Source organism: Melozone crissalis, unplaced genomic scaffold (assembly GCF_028551555.1).
Source record: "Melozone crissalis strain CALT ecotype California unplaced genomic scaffold, PUWL_Pcris_2 ptg000006l_1, whole genome shotgun sequence".
Taxonomy (NCBI): domain Eukaryota; kingdom Metazoa; phylum Chordata; class Aves; order Passeriformes; family Passerellidae; genus Melozone; species Melozone crissalis.
In genome coordinates this window covers 18,092,564-18,107,500 of record NW_026535784.1, presented here as the reverse complement: position 1 = coordinate 18,107,500, position 14,937 = coordinate 18,092,564, and the positions used below count along the sequence as shown (strand labels likewise).

At 43.6% G+C, this 14,937-nt stretch overlaps 1 protein-coding gene across 1 annotated transcript in view; it reads left to right on the top strand.

The window, feature by feature from the left end:
• PHOX2B (paired like homeobox 2B) overlaps nucleotides 1–71 on the top strand; it is a 1,975-nt gene extending 1,904 nt beyond the window's left edge. Inside the window, exon 3 of the mRNA XM_054295849.1 lies at nucleotides 1–71. This exon is cut by the window's left edge and continues 385 nt beyond it. Within this exon, the coding sequence (XP_054151824.1) occupies nucleotides 1–71 (71 nt within the window).
• The last annotated feature ends 14,866 nt before the right edge of the window (nucleotides 72–14,937 follow it).

The window sequence follows — 14,937 nt, the reverse complement described above, 5'->3', positions numbered from 1 at the left end:
CCAGCGTCCTCTCCTCGCTGCAGCGGCCCGGAGGCACCAAAGGCAGCCTCGTCAAGAGCGGCATGTTCTGAGCGGCGGCGGCGGCGGCGGCGGCGGCGGCCCCTCCCGCTCATTAGTACCCGCCGCCCTCCCATAGCAATGACCAGGCCCGGGCTGCGCCGGGCTCCGCGGGGCAGGGACCCCGCGCCCCTCGGGGGGCCGCGCCCGGCTCCCCTCGCCCCCGGCCCGGTCCCGCAGCGCCTCCGCCGGGCGGGGCAGGGCGGCCGGGCCGGGCCGGGCCGGGCCGGGCCGGGCCGTGCCGGGGGCGCTGCGCGGGGAGCGGCGGGACGCGGGGACTGCGCCCGGCCGCGAGGGGAGCGCCCTTCTCGCCCGCCCGTGGGGATTTTTAAGTTCCTTTTCACGGTCAGCCGGAGGGACAAAGCGTCTTGTTCCCCTCCTCCCCTCCTCCCCGCCACCCTCCCGCCGACCCCGGCCCCGCGCCTGGGGCTGGTCCTTCCTCCACCGTCCGGTGTCACCGTCCCTCCGTTGGGTCTCTCCGTTGCCGCCGCCGTCGGCGCCCCGCCGGGCTCGGCTCTGACCCGGCGGCCGCTGCCGCTTCCTGTACCGCGGATCCGGTCCCTGCAGGGCCCGCGCTCCTCACGGAGGGCGGCCTGTATTTATTATTAATTAATTATTATTAATTATTATTATTACACGGTCTACGCAGTTTTTAGGCATCTCCGTTAGGGTTTTCTAATTTTATTTTACAAGGCACAAACTATAGCTCTTAGTTGAATGTCGCCAGGTATGCTTTCTCTTTTTCCGTGTCTTTCTACAACTGTGTTCTGTGACTCAACTGTATAGTGTTAATATCAGTACAGACTTGTCTAGTTGACCGTATAAATAATGTTTTCCCTTCTCGTAGTCTCTATGGCGTGTCTTTATGGAGAAATAAGGTTCTCACGGGTTCGGTTCCCTTTGCGTTTAGAGAGACCAGGTTCAGGCAATTATATATATTTTTATTATTGGTTGCATGTCGTCTCATTTTTTTTCTTTTCCCTACCTGTTGGAATATGTTCGTGAGCATAATGGTCATAAATTATGTTCAGGGTTTCCAGATTTATTTATATGTGGTTAAAATGAATGCTTCTATTTAAAAGGGGAAATATTTCTACATGTGCATATAGTTTTCCAAGAGTGTACCATTAATTGATTGTTGATAATAAAAGCCAAAAGCAAACATAGTTACGGTGCTCTTCTGACTTCTTGTTAGGGCTTTATTTGGGGGGAGGTGTCGGGATTATTTCTGAGAGAGATCCAAGGCTCATGTCGCAGAACCTGAACTGTGTCATCAAGAAAAGATTTGCTCAGTAGCATCCATCTCCGTTACCATCAGGAAGACTATAACTGCCCGTCGCATCATTACTGCCTAATTGTGCCCTTATTAATTATTTGCAAACGGGCTGACTGGGGGGAGAAGATGTGTCAGATTTAACCTTTTGTCACTACCTCGGAAACTGGAGATGGACAATATTAAGGGATATCCATAAAAAGGGAAACAAACAGGGCAAAACCCACAGGCTGCAGAGAGCCTTCGCCAGCCCTTAGAGCAGCACTCCTGCTGCTGCATCCTCTGCCGACAGCGAGGGCAGGGAGCGGGGCGGCCGCGGGCTCGGCTCCCCCCGGGCCGGCAGCTCCACCCGGCGGCCTCGCACAGCGGCACCGGGCTGCGTTCAGCGCCCGGCAGCGGCACCGGGCAGCGGCACCGGGCAGCGGGACCTGCAGCACCCGGCCCTGCCGCCCGCGGTCCTGGCCCGGCAGCTCCCCCGCAGCCGGGGCCGATGTGTCGGGGCCCACGGGGTGGCTGAAGGCACCCGGCGCTGCCAAGGGGAGCAGGCAGCTCCAGCTCTGTCGGAATCCCCCAGGCAAGCACAGGTCCCTCCCCGAGAGGAGCCCGGGCCCGCCGCTCGTCTCGGTGCCCCCTGCCAGGGCAGCGCTTGGAGCCAGGCTCCCCCGGGTTCGCTGCAAGGGCGTCGGGGCGATGAACTCCGTCTGACTCTGGCACAGTCTGTGGAAAAAAAGAAAAAAAAAAGAAAAAAAAAAGGGGGGAAAAAATGTCTGTCGGTTTGGCAGAGAAGCAAACTTTGCAAGGGCTTCATCATCTGCAGTGTGCAACATCTGCATGGCTGGGGGGCTGGGGAGAGCACGATTAAAAATGTGGCAAATGGAGCAAGGGCTGTTTCGCTAATCAAGTACTTGAAACATCAGGTTTTAAATGGTACAATAAAATATGCAATGCATTTTATGGAGGAAAACAACTAGAATGCATTTTTAAATATGTGTTTTGTTTTATTGTGGGCAGATTTTGCCATTTTACTTTTTCTTCCAGAGGTGATTCCATGATCTAAGAATATCTTTGTTAAAAGTAAATGGACTGCCTCTAGGAATTAACCAGCTGTGGAGAGCCAAGCAGTTCTGCTAATAGTGATCTACATGTAAAGGTTTTCCTGCTGGAGAAGCTGCAGTCCTCAATCTGCTTTACCATGGCTGAATCGACCCCTGAGCTTTTAGAGAAGGTCAAACCTGTATTACCAGTAAAGCAACCAACCAGTCAAGGGTGATTTACAGATATCTCTCCTGGACAGGTCTTGCTGTGTGAAGATGGTGAGGTTAGGTTTCATAGCATGCAGCTGTGCTTTGAAATCATCAAGGGATGACAACACACTACAATTTTTTGGTCAAGTTCACTATTTTGCCTGCCAAAACTTGGGCTTTATTTCCAATACAGAGGCTTCAGCTTCTAGAGTGGACCTAGCTGCCTATCTGCTAGACTTCTCTTTTCTCACACTGTAAGCTGGTTTGCATTTTGGTGTCTCTTCTTCCTGGTAAGTTAAATAGACTGTGTTCTTTATGTTTCTCACAATCCCTAAGGCTCAAACATCTACAGATTTTCCAGATACAGAACCACTCTCTCCTGTTTCTGAAGATGCCTTGCAGAAGGGATACTAGGACACTACCAATCAGTGCAGTGTCTCTCTCAATAATGGTTCATACAGGGCTAAAACCACCTCTGTATTTCTGACCACAATTTTCCACTTAGGTATTTAAACTTACCATTAGTCCTTTTTGGAGACTTCTGTTCTGTCACTGACACATAAGTCTTTTCCCAAGCCACTGCTTTCCATATTCTGGTCACCCCCAGAGCAAGGGGAGCCACGGGAGGGCTGAGGCATATTGCACTCCCATCTGTAAGGGCCAGTGGGCCCATGGCAGATCAGTTGGAATGGTTAATTCATCAGCCTTCATGACTGCTCAGTCAGGTAGAAATGGATGGTTTGAAAATATACAAAGTTTGCTTCTCCTGCCTGTCTGAAAAGGCAGGAGCTTGAAAAAGGAGTATCAGTTAAATCAATAACCTAAGGATTGCTGCTAGAGGAAGGCCATGGGGCACCCAGCAGAGCCCAGGCAGGAAGAGGGTGCCAAAAGGCTGCTTGCCAGTGGTACCAGTCAGGGCTGAACAGGGAAGATGGTCCTTAACACTGAGATGTTCTCTGGGGCTCACAAAGCAAGGAAGTCTGGACAAAAGGACCTAAGAAGCCAAAAGATGCTCCAGTAAAGAAATTAATGTAGGGGCTTTTATTTTTCTTGGGTTTACCCCTCACATTGTTCAAATAAATGATAATTCATTATACAATCCAACTCAAATTCAATATGATCATATTGCATTTTGAAGAGTTTGGACGTAAATTCACATTATATGTTTGGAACAATTTGAGTATTTCATTGTTTGCTCTTTTAAATACCAAGAGCTAGAATTCAGGTCAAACATTGAATCTGGCTCTTGCACACACTCTCACTTCCTTCTCCCCAATACTTGAGCAGAAAAATTAATTTCTGATTGCAGTTTGAATCTCTTTGATGGATGCATAATGATGCAAATATTAATTTTGCTACTAAGGAATATGAGGCCAGCACATAGGAAAATTACAATTAGTACAAACAATCCCTTTCAATCATAAGCAAATGTGTCTAAATTGTTTAATCTTTATATATTTGCACTTATTCAATAGAGTTATCAAAGTGTTACCGACCAATGGGAAAAGCAGATATCATGATAAGTGCTGGTGGTCCATCAGAATATATTAAACATTATAAATGTATTAAACATATTAAAGAGATTTCCTAAACACTCTTTTCCTCCCACCTTTTTTTTGACACCATTGAAGTGTCCCTGGCAGGAATCCCCTGAATGAGGCTGACCCCAGCCAAGGCTGTCAGCTTACTCTGTGGTCTGAGGCATGAGCTCTTTCTCAAGTCAAAATCTGGGGTTTCTTTACATGGAAAGCACCACCACTGTACAGAGGGGGAATGGGACACAAAACTCACTGTTAATTCCTAGACACCTATGAAACTAGTACCTGTCAGTACCTCTCAATGCACATTTGGCATGAATATTAAGAGTCAAAAACCATTAATGTATAGATTACCCTCATTATCAGTAAAGCAGATCAGCTCTATGAAGGCTATATATCAATGGGAGGTGAAACTTTCTATTTCTGCCACCAATTTCATTTGTTCTTTTACAAACTATTACCCAACAACTGCTATGAAATAAACTGGTGGCTTCAACTGGGATGCTACTATAATCTGAAAATTAAAGATTATAAATCTGATTATTTCCATCTTAGAAAAACACCTTTGTCCCTTGTGCTTCTCACAACAGCTCATCATGTAGGCCAAGGAATGATTTGAGAGCAAAATCATTTTCTTGATTTGTGGGAAATTAATCCAGAAACAGCTCAAGAAATTGTAGCCATGAAAATAAAGCTCATGCTTTCATCTTTTAGGATGAACATTTCCTTTGGAGAGAGGAAATGCTCTTTTGGGCTTATCCTTGTTGTGACTATCATATCAACAGGAAATAAAAATATTTGCTAAGGCCTACTTATTCCCACTTCTTTCTGAAAGAGAGGTATTAAGGGAATTCCAGTGGCTTCTCTTGCTGCTTCAAAGAGTGTTTAAATTGCTTTTGGAGTTTATCAACAGTATTAGATAAAAGTTGAAGCGGTCTTGGGAAGTACAAGTGAGCAAAACTCTGCTTTCCAGCAGTCTGAAATCTGATGTCAGCACTGAGGCCTCTATCATCATGCTTAACACATGGATGGGGTCTTCAGAAGCATTCGCTTGAGTGTTGTTTCACAGAAAGATGTCTATAGAAACAGAATCAATATATTAATTTTTCCTAAGAGGAAAGTCTATCCAGGGAAGAAAGCACACATTTTAGGAATTTCTGTGGTTATTCATTATAGGAAAGAAATGAAGGCTGTGAAACCTGTGGCTAAGAGAACTGGTCATTGGCATGGACATGGCATTCAGGAAAGTTTGGGTTGCTCCTTTCAGAGGCATGCATCACCCAGGGCACCCAGATGGAGCTTGGAGGCTCAATGCCTTTGAAAGTTAATTCACTACTTGAGACCTCCTGAGAGAGTGCCTGCAGCAGCCCCTGTCCAAGAACACAGTCACAAACAGCTGTGCTTTCAGGGCAGGTAAAACTCCATGTATGGTTTGGAGGCCAGAGGATGGGGGCTCATTCACCTCAGCCATGGCAGGGAGTGGGAGGCTCATGCAGCCCCAGCCCCATCCCAGCCCCAGCCCAGCCCCTGCCCAGACCAGCCCCAGCCCCAGCCCCAGCCCCTGCCCCATCCCAGCCCCATCCCCAGCCCCATCCCATCCCATCCCATCCCATCCCATCCCCATCCCATCCCATCCCATCCCAGCCCCATCCCAGCCCCATCCCATCCCATCCCATCCCATCCTATCCCATCCCATCCCATCCCAGCCCCATCCCCATCCCCATCCCCAGCCCAGCCCAGCTGGCTGCCCTGTCCCAGCTCACTGCCTTTTCCCCTGGTGACAAGGGGGCTGAAGCTGAGCTACTTGCAGCCAGTGTGGCACCCAGCAGTTACTGACATTCTGGGCTCATTTCCAACAGGAGCCAGGAATAATCCACTCCCTCCTCCTGCTTCTCTGTGAGTAATCATGGACAGGCTGGGTTGGGCTCAGCACTGGCCTGCTTTCCTTCTGTGAGGCTCTGTGCAGCTTTCTGCCACTGTGGCTTCCTGGGGCTTGTGGGACTCTCTTGGTTCCAGAGAACCAAGACAGAATTCAGCTTCAGTGAGTCCTTGTATGTTTGTCTCAGCTTTGCAGATGGGGAGCTGTTGCAGACAGCTTTTGTGAAAAATCATATTTTAGGATTTTTCTCCTTTCTGAGAAGCTGTGGCTTCAGAGACAAATGTAAACAATGGTTATCTGCTGCTGTGGAATGTAACAGGTGGATCCGTGACTGGTCTCTTGTAGATGTTTAGATTTACTGACCAGTCACGGCAGAGCTGGCTCTTGCTTTTTGTCGGAGCCAGCTGCTTTTGTTATCATTCTTTTTTATTCTATTCTTAGCATAGCTAGCTTTCTGAGGAAACTTTTTCCTTTCTATTTCTTTTTAGTGTAGTTATAATGCAATATATATATCATAAAATAACTAATCAAGCCTTCTGAACATAGAGTCAATATTCTCATCTCTCTTGCTTCACCTGAAAACCCTTATGACCACAGTAACAGGGAGCAACAGCAGAGTTGCTACAAGGTAGAAATTTTCATTTTCATTGAGGTTTATCACAACTGTGTTGGTGGAGTTCAGTGCAATGTACAGTTACAGAGATACACTCCACAGGCTGTCACAAGCTGCAGGTTATTCCTACTTTTTTTTCAACTTAGAGAGTCTGACAGCTGTTTCTAGAAAGAGCTACCAAAATATTTGTGCTCTATTATCTTTAAAAAGGTTACCAAAAGGTGTGAACTCTGAAAAGAAGCAGTTCAGGAATCTCCATAGATAATATTGCAAAAAAATGCTGCCACAACTAGCATGCCAATATCTGAGGAACTCACTTTAATGACAAAGTTATACACTTTATTTAAAGACTGTGTCTCTTTATTTTTAATACCAAAATCTCCTTACATCTGGAAGAAGAGGTAGATAAAACTATCTGCTGCTACTGCCTGCGCTTGTAATGCATTACGTGACAGCCTATCTTAGAACAGGGATGCTTTAAACATGCAAATCTAATTATCACTGGGACTATCTCTGTGAAGACAAAAAGTTAGATAAACATGGTGTGGGTGTTTTTGTCCTGCTGCAGGAAAGGAGGAAGCTCTAGATGGACATCTAAGCCCTTCACTCCCATCATAATCAATTCCCACTGGGGGTGTAGCACTCCTGATGTATTTCTGGCCTGAGTCACTGATTATCAAACCTGGTGCCATTCATAGGAAAGGGGTAAGAAGGATCAAGGGCACATATCTTCTCCACAGAAAAGTGGAGAAGTTATTTGAATTAATAATTTGTATTACTCAGTGCTGTACTATAGCATACTAAGTATGAATACTAAAACACTGGAGAAATTAGCCAAGTCCCCTCAGATTTTTACTGATGTAATCTCACCTCTCAGTGACTGCATCACTTGATTTCCTTCCTAAGCTGGTTAGGAGGAAAAAGAAGTAGGATAACACATAACAGTGTGATTGATTGATTGATTCCTGACTTAGCTTAGCTTAGAACCAGAAAAAGGGGACACACCCACTCACTAGATAGTCAAACTGAGACTCATTGCCACAAGATTGGGTTGATGTGAGGATTTTAACTGAATTCTGAAAAAACATGAGCTCTTAAGTAAGAATATCTGGGTAGTACAGCTTCAGTTAATAAAATATTCTGAAAGATTTCTGACATAAACCCACCCATTTCAGGGTGGAAGCCAATCTCCACTTATTGACAGTGAGACCTTTGACAAAAATTTTTTACCAACAAATTTCTCGTGTGTTCTTCTCAATCAACTGTTGTTGTTCAAACCTATAAATGGATTTATAAACAGTAGATCACAGGTCTTAGGCTGTACTTATTTCAATATTCTAATAGCAAGTTACAGTGTGCCCTCCCAGCTTTCCCTCATTTACATGTCTTTGTTGTTTTGTTTGGAAATAGTCCCTGTTATATTCACAGGGTCAACTTCAGTCCTGGCCACAGTACATTCCACAGCTGAAGTCAAATAAATCTTCCAAAGTGATTAATTTTTCCTATTATTGCTGATTACTTTCACTGATCAATACTTTCACTGGTGTATACCACTAATACATTTAAATGTCAGTTTGGGAATCAATTAACCTCAATTATTTCTTTTCAAAGATCATGACATTTTGTTGTTGTTGAAATTTTAGGATATATATGCACAAACTTATGGCTACATTTGTCTTTAAGATTGTTCAGAACGATATGTACAAAACCTCATAAGTATAAAATGCTTTTAAAGAATTATTACAAAATATTTAAAAGGAATAAAAATGAAAATATTGAAACACATAAAAATAGGTATATTAAACCCTCTGTAAATTCTAAACCCAGTCATATGTGAATTCTGAATAAAAAGGGGTTTCTCTAACCAATGAAAAATATTAATGATACAATAGAAGATTCAATTATATAACTGTGTGGTGTAATTCTCTATGATTTATAAAAGGCAAAATTCAGATATGCTATACAATAAATTATCATTATGGGCGACTACACTTTGGTCTAATAGAATCCCATTATTTAGAAATGGAAAAAGAAACCCATTAGATTATAGGCTTAATTCCCTGCCAGTGCTGAGGTCACTGCTCTTTCACTCTCAGGCTTGTCTGAGTGAAAGCTGCTGGTACAGCTGAAGAATCCTCTTGAGCAGGTAGACATACAGAAAGGCAAGAGGAGCACTCCCATGAAGGAACAAAAATAGCTGCAGTGGGTAAATCCTCTTAATCAATAGTTTTAAAGAAGAAAAATCTGTTAAGATCTGGAGGGCAAGTACCCCAAAATGGCAATACACACCAGTATTGACAGTATATGAGGATTAAGGGTCAGCAGAACCAAAGACACAATAGTGCTTTGAAATGAAAGTGGTCCTAGCACAGCATGAACAGCCTTGGAACATACCTGAATGCCTGAGATTTTTCTGGACCTACAGCTGTTGAGAAGTTTCAGCAAATACTGATTTCAATGGAAGCTATTCAGCATAACTTTTAATAATAAAACCACACATTGGGAATCACTTAGTTTTATCCTGAAGCTGAAATGAAATAGGAGCAGAAAAGCTCTCTTACAGGCATTTAATTGGGGTAGCAGGGAAGAGAGATAGATATAACATTAATTCCCCAAAATCCCCCAGCAAAATTATACCTGTTGTGGGCAGAACAGGTGGGAGACCTTTGAAGACTCTCCTGTCTGAGTCCTCGGGCAAAGGAGAAGGTAAGGGGGAGATGTGCTGCTGTGTGACTCTAGGGGACTCTGATCCCACTGAAACTCAGCTGTGCCAAAACCTCTCCATGGCCTGCAAGTGCAGGCTCAGAAACTCCTCTGTGTGTCTCTTTTGCATTTCCCACATCAGTTTAGGTTCTGTGATAAATTCCCAGTGATAAATTAGCCACCAGGGATGTGTTTTCTGAAGAGGCTCCTTTGGCACTGCAGTTTCAGGCAGAGGAGAACTCAGATTTCAGCTGGGATTGTCCTGCTATCCAGGAGGGAATCATGTCTCCCAGGTTTTTCTGCACAGAGGTAGAAGGTGAGACATGTGTCTTTAGAGGTGTGTTGGATTTTTCTTGCAGGGGAGAGGTGCACTAGAAATGCAATTTATTCTCCTCCATAGTAACTATTTCCTCTGTTACAGCAGGCACAGTCTCCATTCACCCACAAATGGCAGCAGGGCTCCAGGGGGTTGTCCAGCAGTGCATCAAACCTGCTTTTACATGTCACTTGTTTGCTCATTGAGGCTATGAATTGTCCCCAAACAGTTTTTCTTCATGGAAGCCATCCTGTTTTCTTTTCCACGAGCACCTGGATCCCCCCTTTGCCCCAGGAGCCAATCTGCCTCGCAGTTTAGGGGGTTGCAATGACAGGTGTCAAATGCCCAGGTGCTGCCATCGCTGCCAGCTCTGTGCTGCTGACAAAACCACCACCTCATGCTTCAAGGAGCTGTGGAAGAAAAATTCACTTTTAGCAGAAGGACTTTTATTCGTGGATCATTGAAAGGGATTTGTAACTTTAACAAACTGGGTATTAACCATGCTGCTGGCTGTTGAGCAAAGATATTAAAATTATTGCTTACTATCAGTGCAAAGCTGTTGAGAAATAAGTTTTCTGTTACTGTGTCAGGAGGCACAAATTGCTTATTTGTGTCATTGAGTGAGACTAACATTAGTTATAAAAGCAAATCAGATACTGCTCATCAGTGCAGCTCTATGAGGATACAGTATTTCAAAACTCACACCAATTTCATGCTCTAAGAAAATAACTTCAAAATGTATTTTTCTATTTAGCTGCCAGAGTGTATTTTTAAATTTTGAGTAGTTGACTTACTAGCATAAAATTCAAACAAATGACATATCATTGATGGAAAACTGATGGAGAAGAAGATTTGAATAATACAGAACAGATAAGCCATTAGCTTCTTCCAGGACCCAATGATGAGCTCTGCAGGATCATTAAGGCTAGAGCCATAATTAAAACTCATTCTGAGTCATTCTGTTGCTGCAGAAAACATTAACAAAAAGGGAACCTCTGGCAACCTCCAAGCAAGGGAGAACTAGGATGAGACTGGTGTCTGACATAACTAGGACGGAAAGATTTTTGAAATATAAAGCTGTAAAAAGACCTTGGTATTTTATTACTATTTTATTTAACAAGCTACTGTTTGGAAGCATAATCACAGCTGAATAAAGACTTGAACACGCTTTTCCACCTTGTGTCACCTGTGGGAAGGCCATTATTCAATTATGGAAAATGTGTCATATTATTCTATTTATTCCATGCTTAAATTACTCAGCTGTTTCAACCACACTCTTTCATCCTTTTGCTTTATGTAGTTGATATATGTCATCTCTGTATTTCACCTCCTCTTGAGGAAGACACTGATGGATGCCTTTTTGCATTGGTTTCTTTTTTCCAGTTGACAAAAAGATTTTGTGATGCATGAAGTGAGAGCCCCATTCCATGTGGCCGGTTTGTTCAGCCCATCTCAGAAGCTCATGTGAAGTGAGAAGACTTGCTGGGTCTGTGCTGCCAAAAGGAAACCATTGGGAATATTCATTGCCATCCTGGGCCCCTTTAGAATTACAGGCACAATTGCTTTTAACCATTCCAATTTAGAAAGAACAGGCACCCATGCAGAGGTGTTCCCAGCTGCAGGCTCATTGCTGTTTAAGCAATCCCAACCACAGCCCTCAAAGCAGGTGGCCTCCTCTATGGCCACCCCACCATTTTCAGGAAACAACTCAGCTTCTACTGGTAGAGCACTATACATAGACTCAATAGAGCTGGTTCTTGGTTTTGCCCAGTTGTTCAGAATTTTGCCTTCAAATTTTCTGGGTTCTGTCCAAAATTTTATTCTAAATTGTCTTCCCAATGGCTCATCTCTGTGAAACATCTTCTTTATGTACAGTACTATGTAAATTTTACTGCAGAGGCCAGAGTTAAGAAAAACATTCACTTTTATACAATTTTTTTCTGTGTTTTGAAAAATCAAATATTTGACAGATCAACAGCATCTGTTAAGATGCTAATAACTGAATAAACAAACCTAATGCAGGCTAAACATACTCTGTAATCCAAAGTACTCTTGAGGGACTTTCTGTTATCTTTAAAAGTGACCAGAGGGAGCATGAGGGAAAAACAAACATGAAATGAGCCCACCTAATGGAATGATCCCTGCTTTAAGATATACTTTTAAAAGTAAATATTATTTTTTTAATATTTTGATGAAAATATATGTTTAGTTTCATTCTACTTGAAATAATTCAACTGGTAATCCTTTTTCAGAAAGCAAATGATTGTTGCTGCCTCACAGCTCAAATTATTACCCAAAGTAATAAGCTTGGCAAAAAAGCCCATTATTTCAATTCTTGAATAAGGACTCCGTTCACATGTCTAATGCCCTGTGTAAGAGAATTAGCAGAAACTCATCTCAGTGTGGTTTCAAAAGAGGAAACTAAGCAGACAGCCTTGTTAATTTAGCATATAGACTTGGAATAAAGTACAACATCCATCATCTCTTGAAATTCAATTAAAAATTGGTCTTGTGTCCAAGGAGAAGGAGCCAATTTTCTGCTAGAAGCAGAGTCTTGGAAGATCACTAAAACCCTTAATGGTTCTTTCATTGTGGGAGCCAATATGAAAGAAAAACCAGTTTGGGAGTTCAAATTACCCCTCACATTAAATGCTACAACATGTACAATCTTCAGTTTGGGCCTGCTGCTGTTGATGCAATGCTTTCTGTCACCCTGCACACAGAGGGAATTCCAGCTGTGTGTCTCTCCTGGTCCTTAAAACCTCCCCATGTGCCACTGGATGCTGCAGCAATGCTGAGGAGGCTTTTGCATGCAGGGTGAAACACCATCCTTACCATATGTCATGTACAGTTCTCATTCCCTCACAGTAGGCTTCTATGTGTGATAAAAAGATGCTTGCAAACACACTGAGATTTAATATCTGGGGAAAGGGAAGCCTGAAAATATGTTAACAAGATTTTCAGCATTAAACACAATTTTGTTTCAGATTTCAGCTGTTAAACATCTTAATTTGTTTTGCTTTTTACTCCAGTAACACAATGCTAATACACTGTGACAGCTTGTGACTCCACGCCGACGAGGCTTCACAAACCAATCTCTTTACTTGAAATTTGATTTACAAAGTGCCTTAGTCCTTTAGCTGTGTGGCAGCAGTCACCCTCACAACATTTGCCATGACTTAAAGTAGGAGCAGGATCTGGGCAGTTTTTCCTTGTTTGTTTATTTTGTCCTAGTGAAGGATTCACCAAGATGAAAGAATCCTTTTAACTATTTAATGTTCTCATCTATCAATAAACTCAGTCCAGAAAATACTGCCATGCAATGACTGGCTAGGACCAAAGGAAAGGGTGGATTTTTTTGTTTTGAAACACATATTAAACTTCCAGTGCAGGTAGCATCTGTGCAGTTCATTTTTACAATATTTGTTTTGATGAGCTGAATATTTGGATGAGCTGATCTAACAGTTAATGCACAAATATTTTGGATTCCATGTTCTCCTTCCAGCCCAACCTAGCTTTGGCTACTCCCTTCCAGCAGGAAGATCAGGTTAATTTCCAGGTGCTTATCCAGCAGGTGACTGCTGAGCCAGCAGGAACACTTGTTCAGCTTCCAGCCAGCCCCAGCCTCGTGTGGGCCATCATTTTCCTGGGAAATCAGGATTTTAACATGTGAGGAGTACATGGAGTGGCACATCAGATCACAAATCCCTGCAGAACAAGCAACAAAACCAATGGATGGCCACAAACATCTGCTCTCAGAGGAGGCCCCCAGGCTGCTGCCTGCCCTTGGCAGGGGCAGTCTGCCACATGCATGGACTTGTACGGAGCATATCCTGTCACATCCCAGCCACATGCATGGACGTGTATGGAGCATATCCTGTCACATCCCAGCCTCCTGGCAGGTATCTTACAGAGCAACCACCTCCAGAAGAGGAGCACCATGTGGACTATTCCTTTGAATAATTTTATAATTAACTGGAGAAGATAATCTGGCACCAAAACTTAGGGAAAAACCTTTTCTTCATCTCTCATCCAGCCAATAAATCTTTAGATATTTTCACAATTATTTTATTACGATAAAATATATGTTAGTCTCAAGGCAGAATGTTGTGGGAACAGCAGTGTGGATGTTTCCATCTCTCCTTCCTCATAGACGAAGCCAAGGTAACATCATCCAGCTGAGAAATCAATCTTGTAAAGAAGACCAGAGAATAAACCACAGTTCCTGCCCCACTGTGGCAGGCATCACTCACAAAAACAGTCTGCTTACAGCTTTTAAATCAGCTTTCTAACAGAAAAGGAACATTTTTGCCGTCTCTTCTCTCAAGAGGGCGTTTCCCCAAAGGGCTCAGCCTGCCCCACTCAGCTGTGCCAGCGCCAGCAGCTCTGCCCCTCCAGCAGCAGCAGCAGCGATGCCCGGCAATGCCCGGCAATGCCGCCCGGCTCCGGCCCTGCCGCTGCTCCTGGGCTCTGCTGTGGGCACGGCAAACCCTGCCGTGTGCCTAGACAGACCGGCTCCACACTGATGGGCTTCTCGCTCTGGTGATTTTTGCTGCAGTACTCAGATAGTCGGCTCATTCTGAACTCCACAGTCACTATGCTGTAGTCACAGTAGCAGGTAAATGCATGAGAAACGGTTTGGTTTGGTTTTCCTCTCAGTTTCAAGCACATTTGCTGTCAGGTTGTAGGCTAAATCAAATTCACTAGTGAAGACATTCTTTCTCTGCACAAATTAAATGGATCTGTGACCCAGGTATCCTTTTATAAATATAGGTAAATAGTATTTTTCTGTCTCACAGTGTTTTAAAATCTGATTCAACTAACAACTGAAAAGGGTTTTGCTGTTTTCTGGTGATGATAAGCTTCAAAACCCTTGAAAACCAAGGTTAGGTACCCATGCTTTCACATAAGAACAGTGGCTCTGTACCTGACTTGGGGCCTGATAATGATATCTCTATGTATCTGCAAGTGTGCATCCCTGAAAATCCAGCTGTTTCCAAGCCTCTGACATTTTGTACTCATGCATTGTGGCATTCAAAATTGTTCAAAATCTAGTCCAAGTTATTTTATATTACTGCAATAATAAGGAAGTAATTGATATTTGTATTTAAGCTTCAGCTCAGTACTGTCAAAAGAGACACATATTGTGTTAAAACTGTAAATAAATAAAAATGGTATTTATTCCTTGAAGAAAAGTACTGTGGCAGCCTGTAGAGAGACAGGTCTTCTTATATATGCCTTGCTAGCCGCAAGGTTTTAATAAAAAGTCTCAGTGCAGCATCTTTGCCACAGCTGGGCTGCTCCAACCACCTTC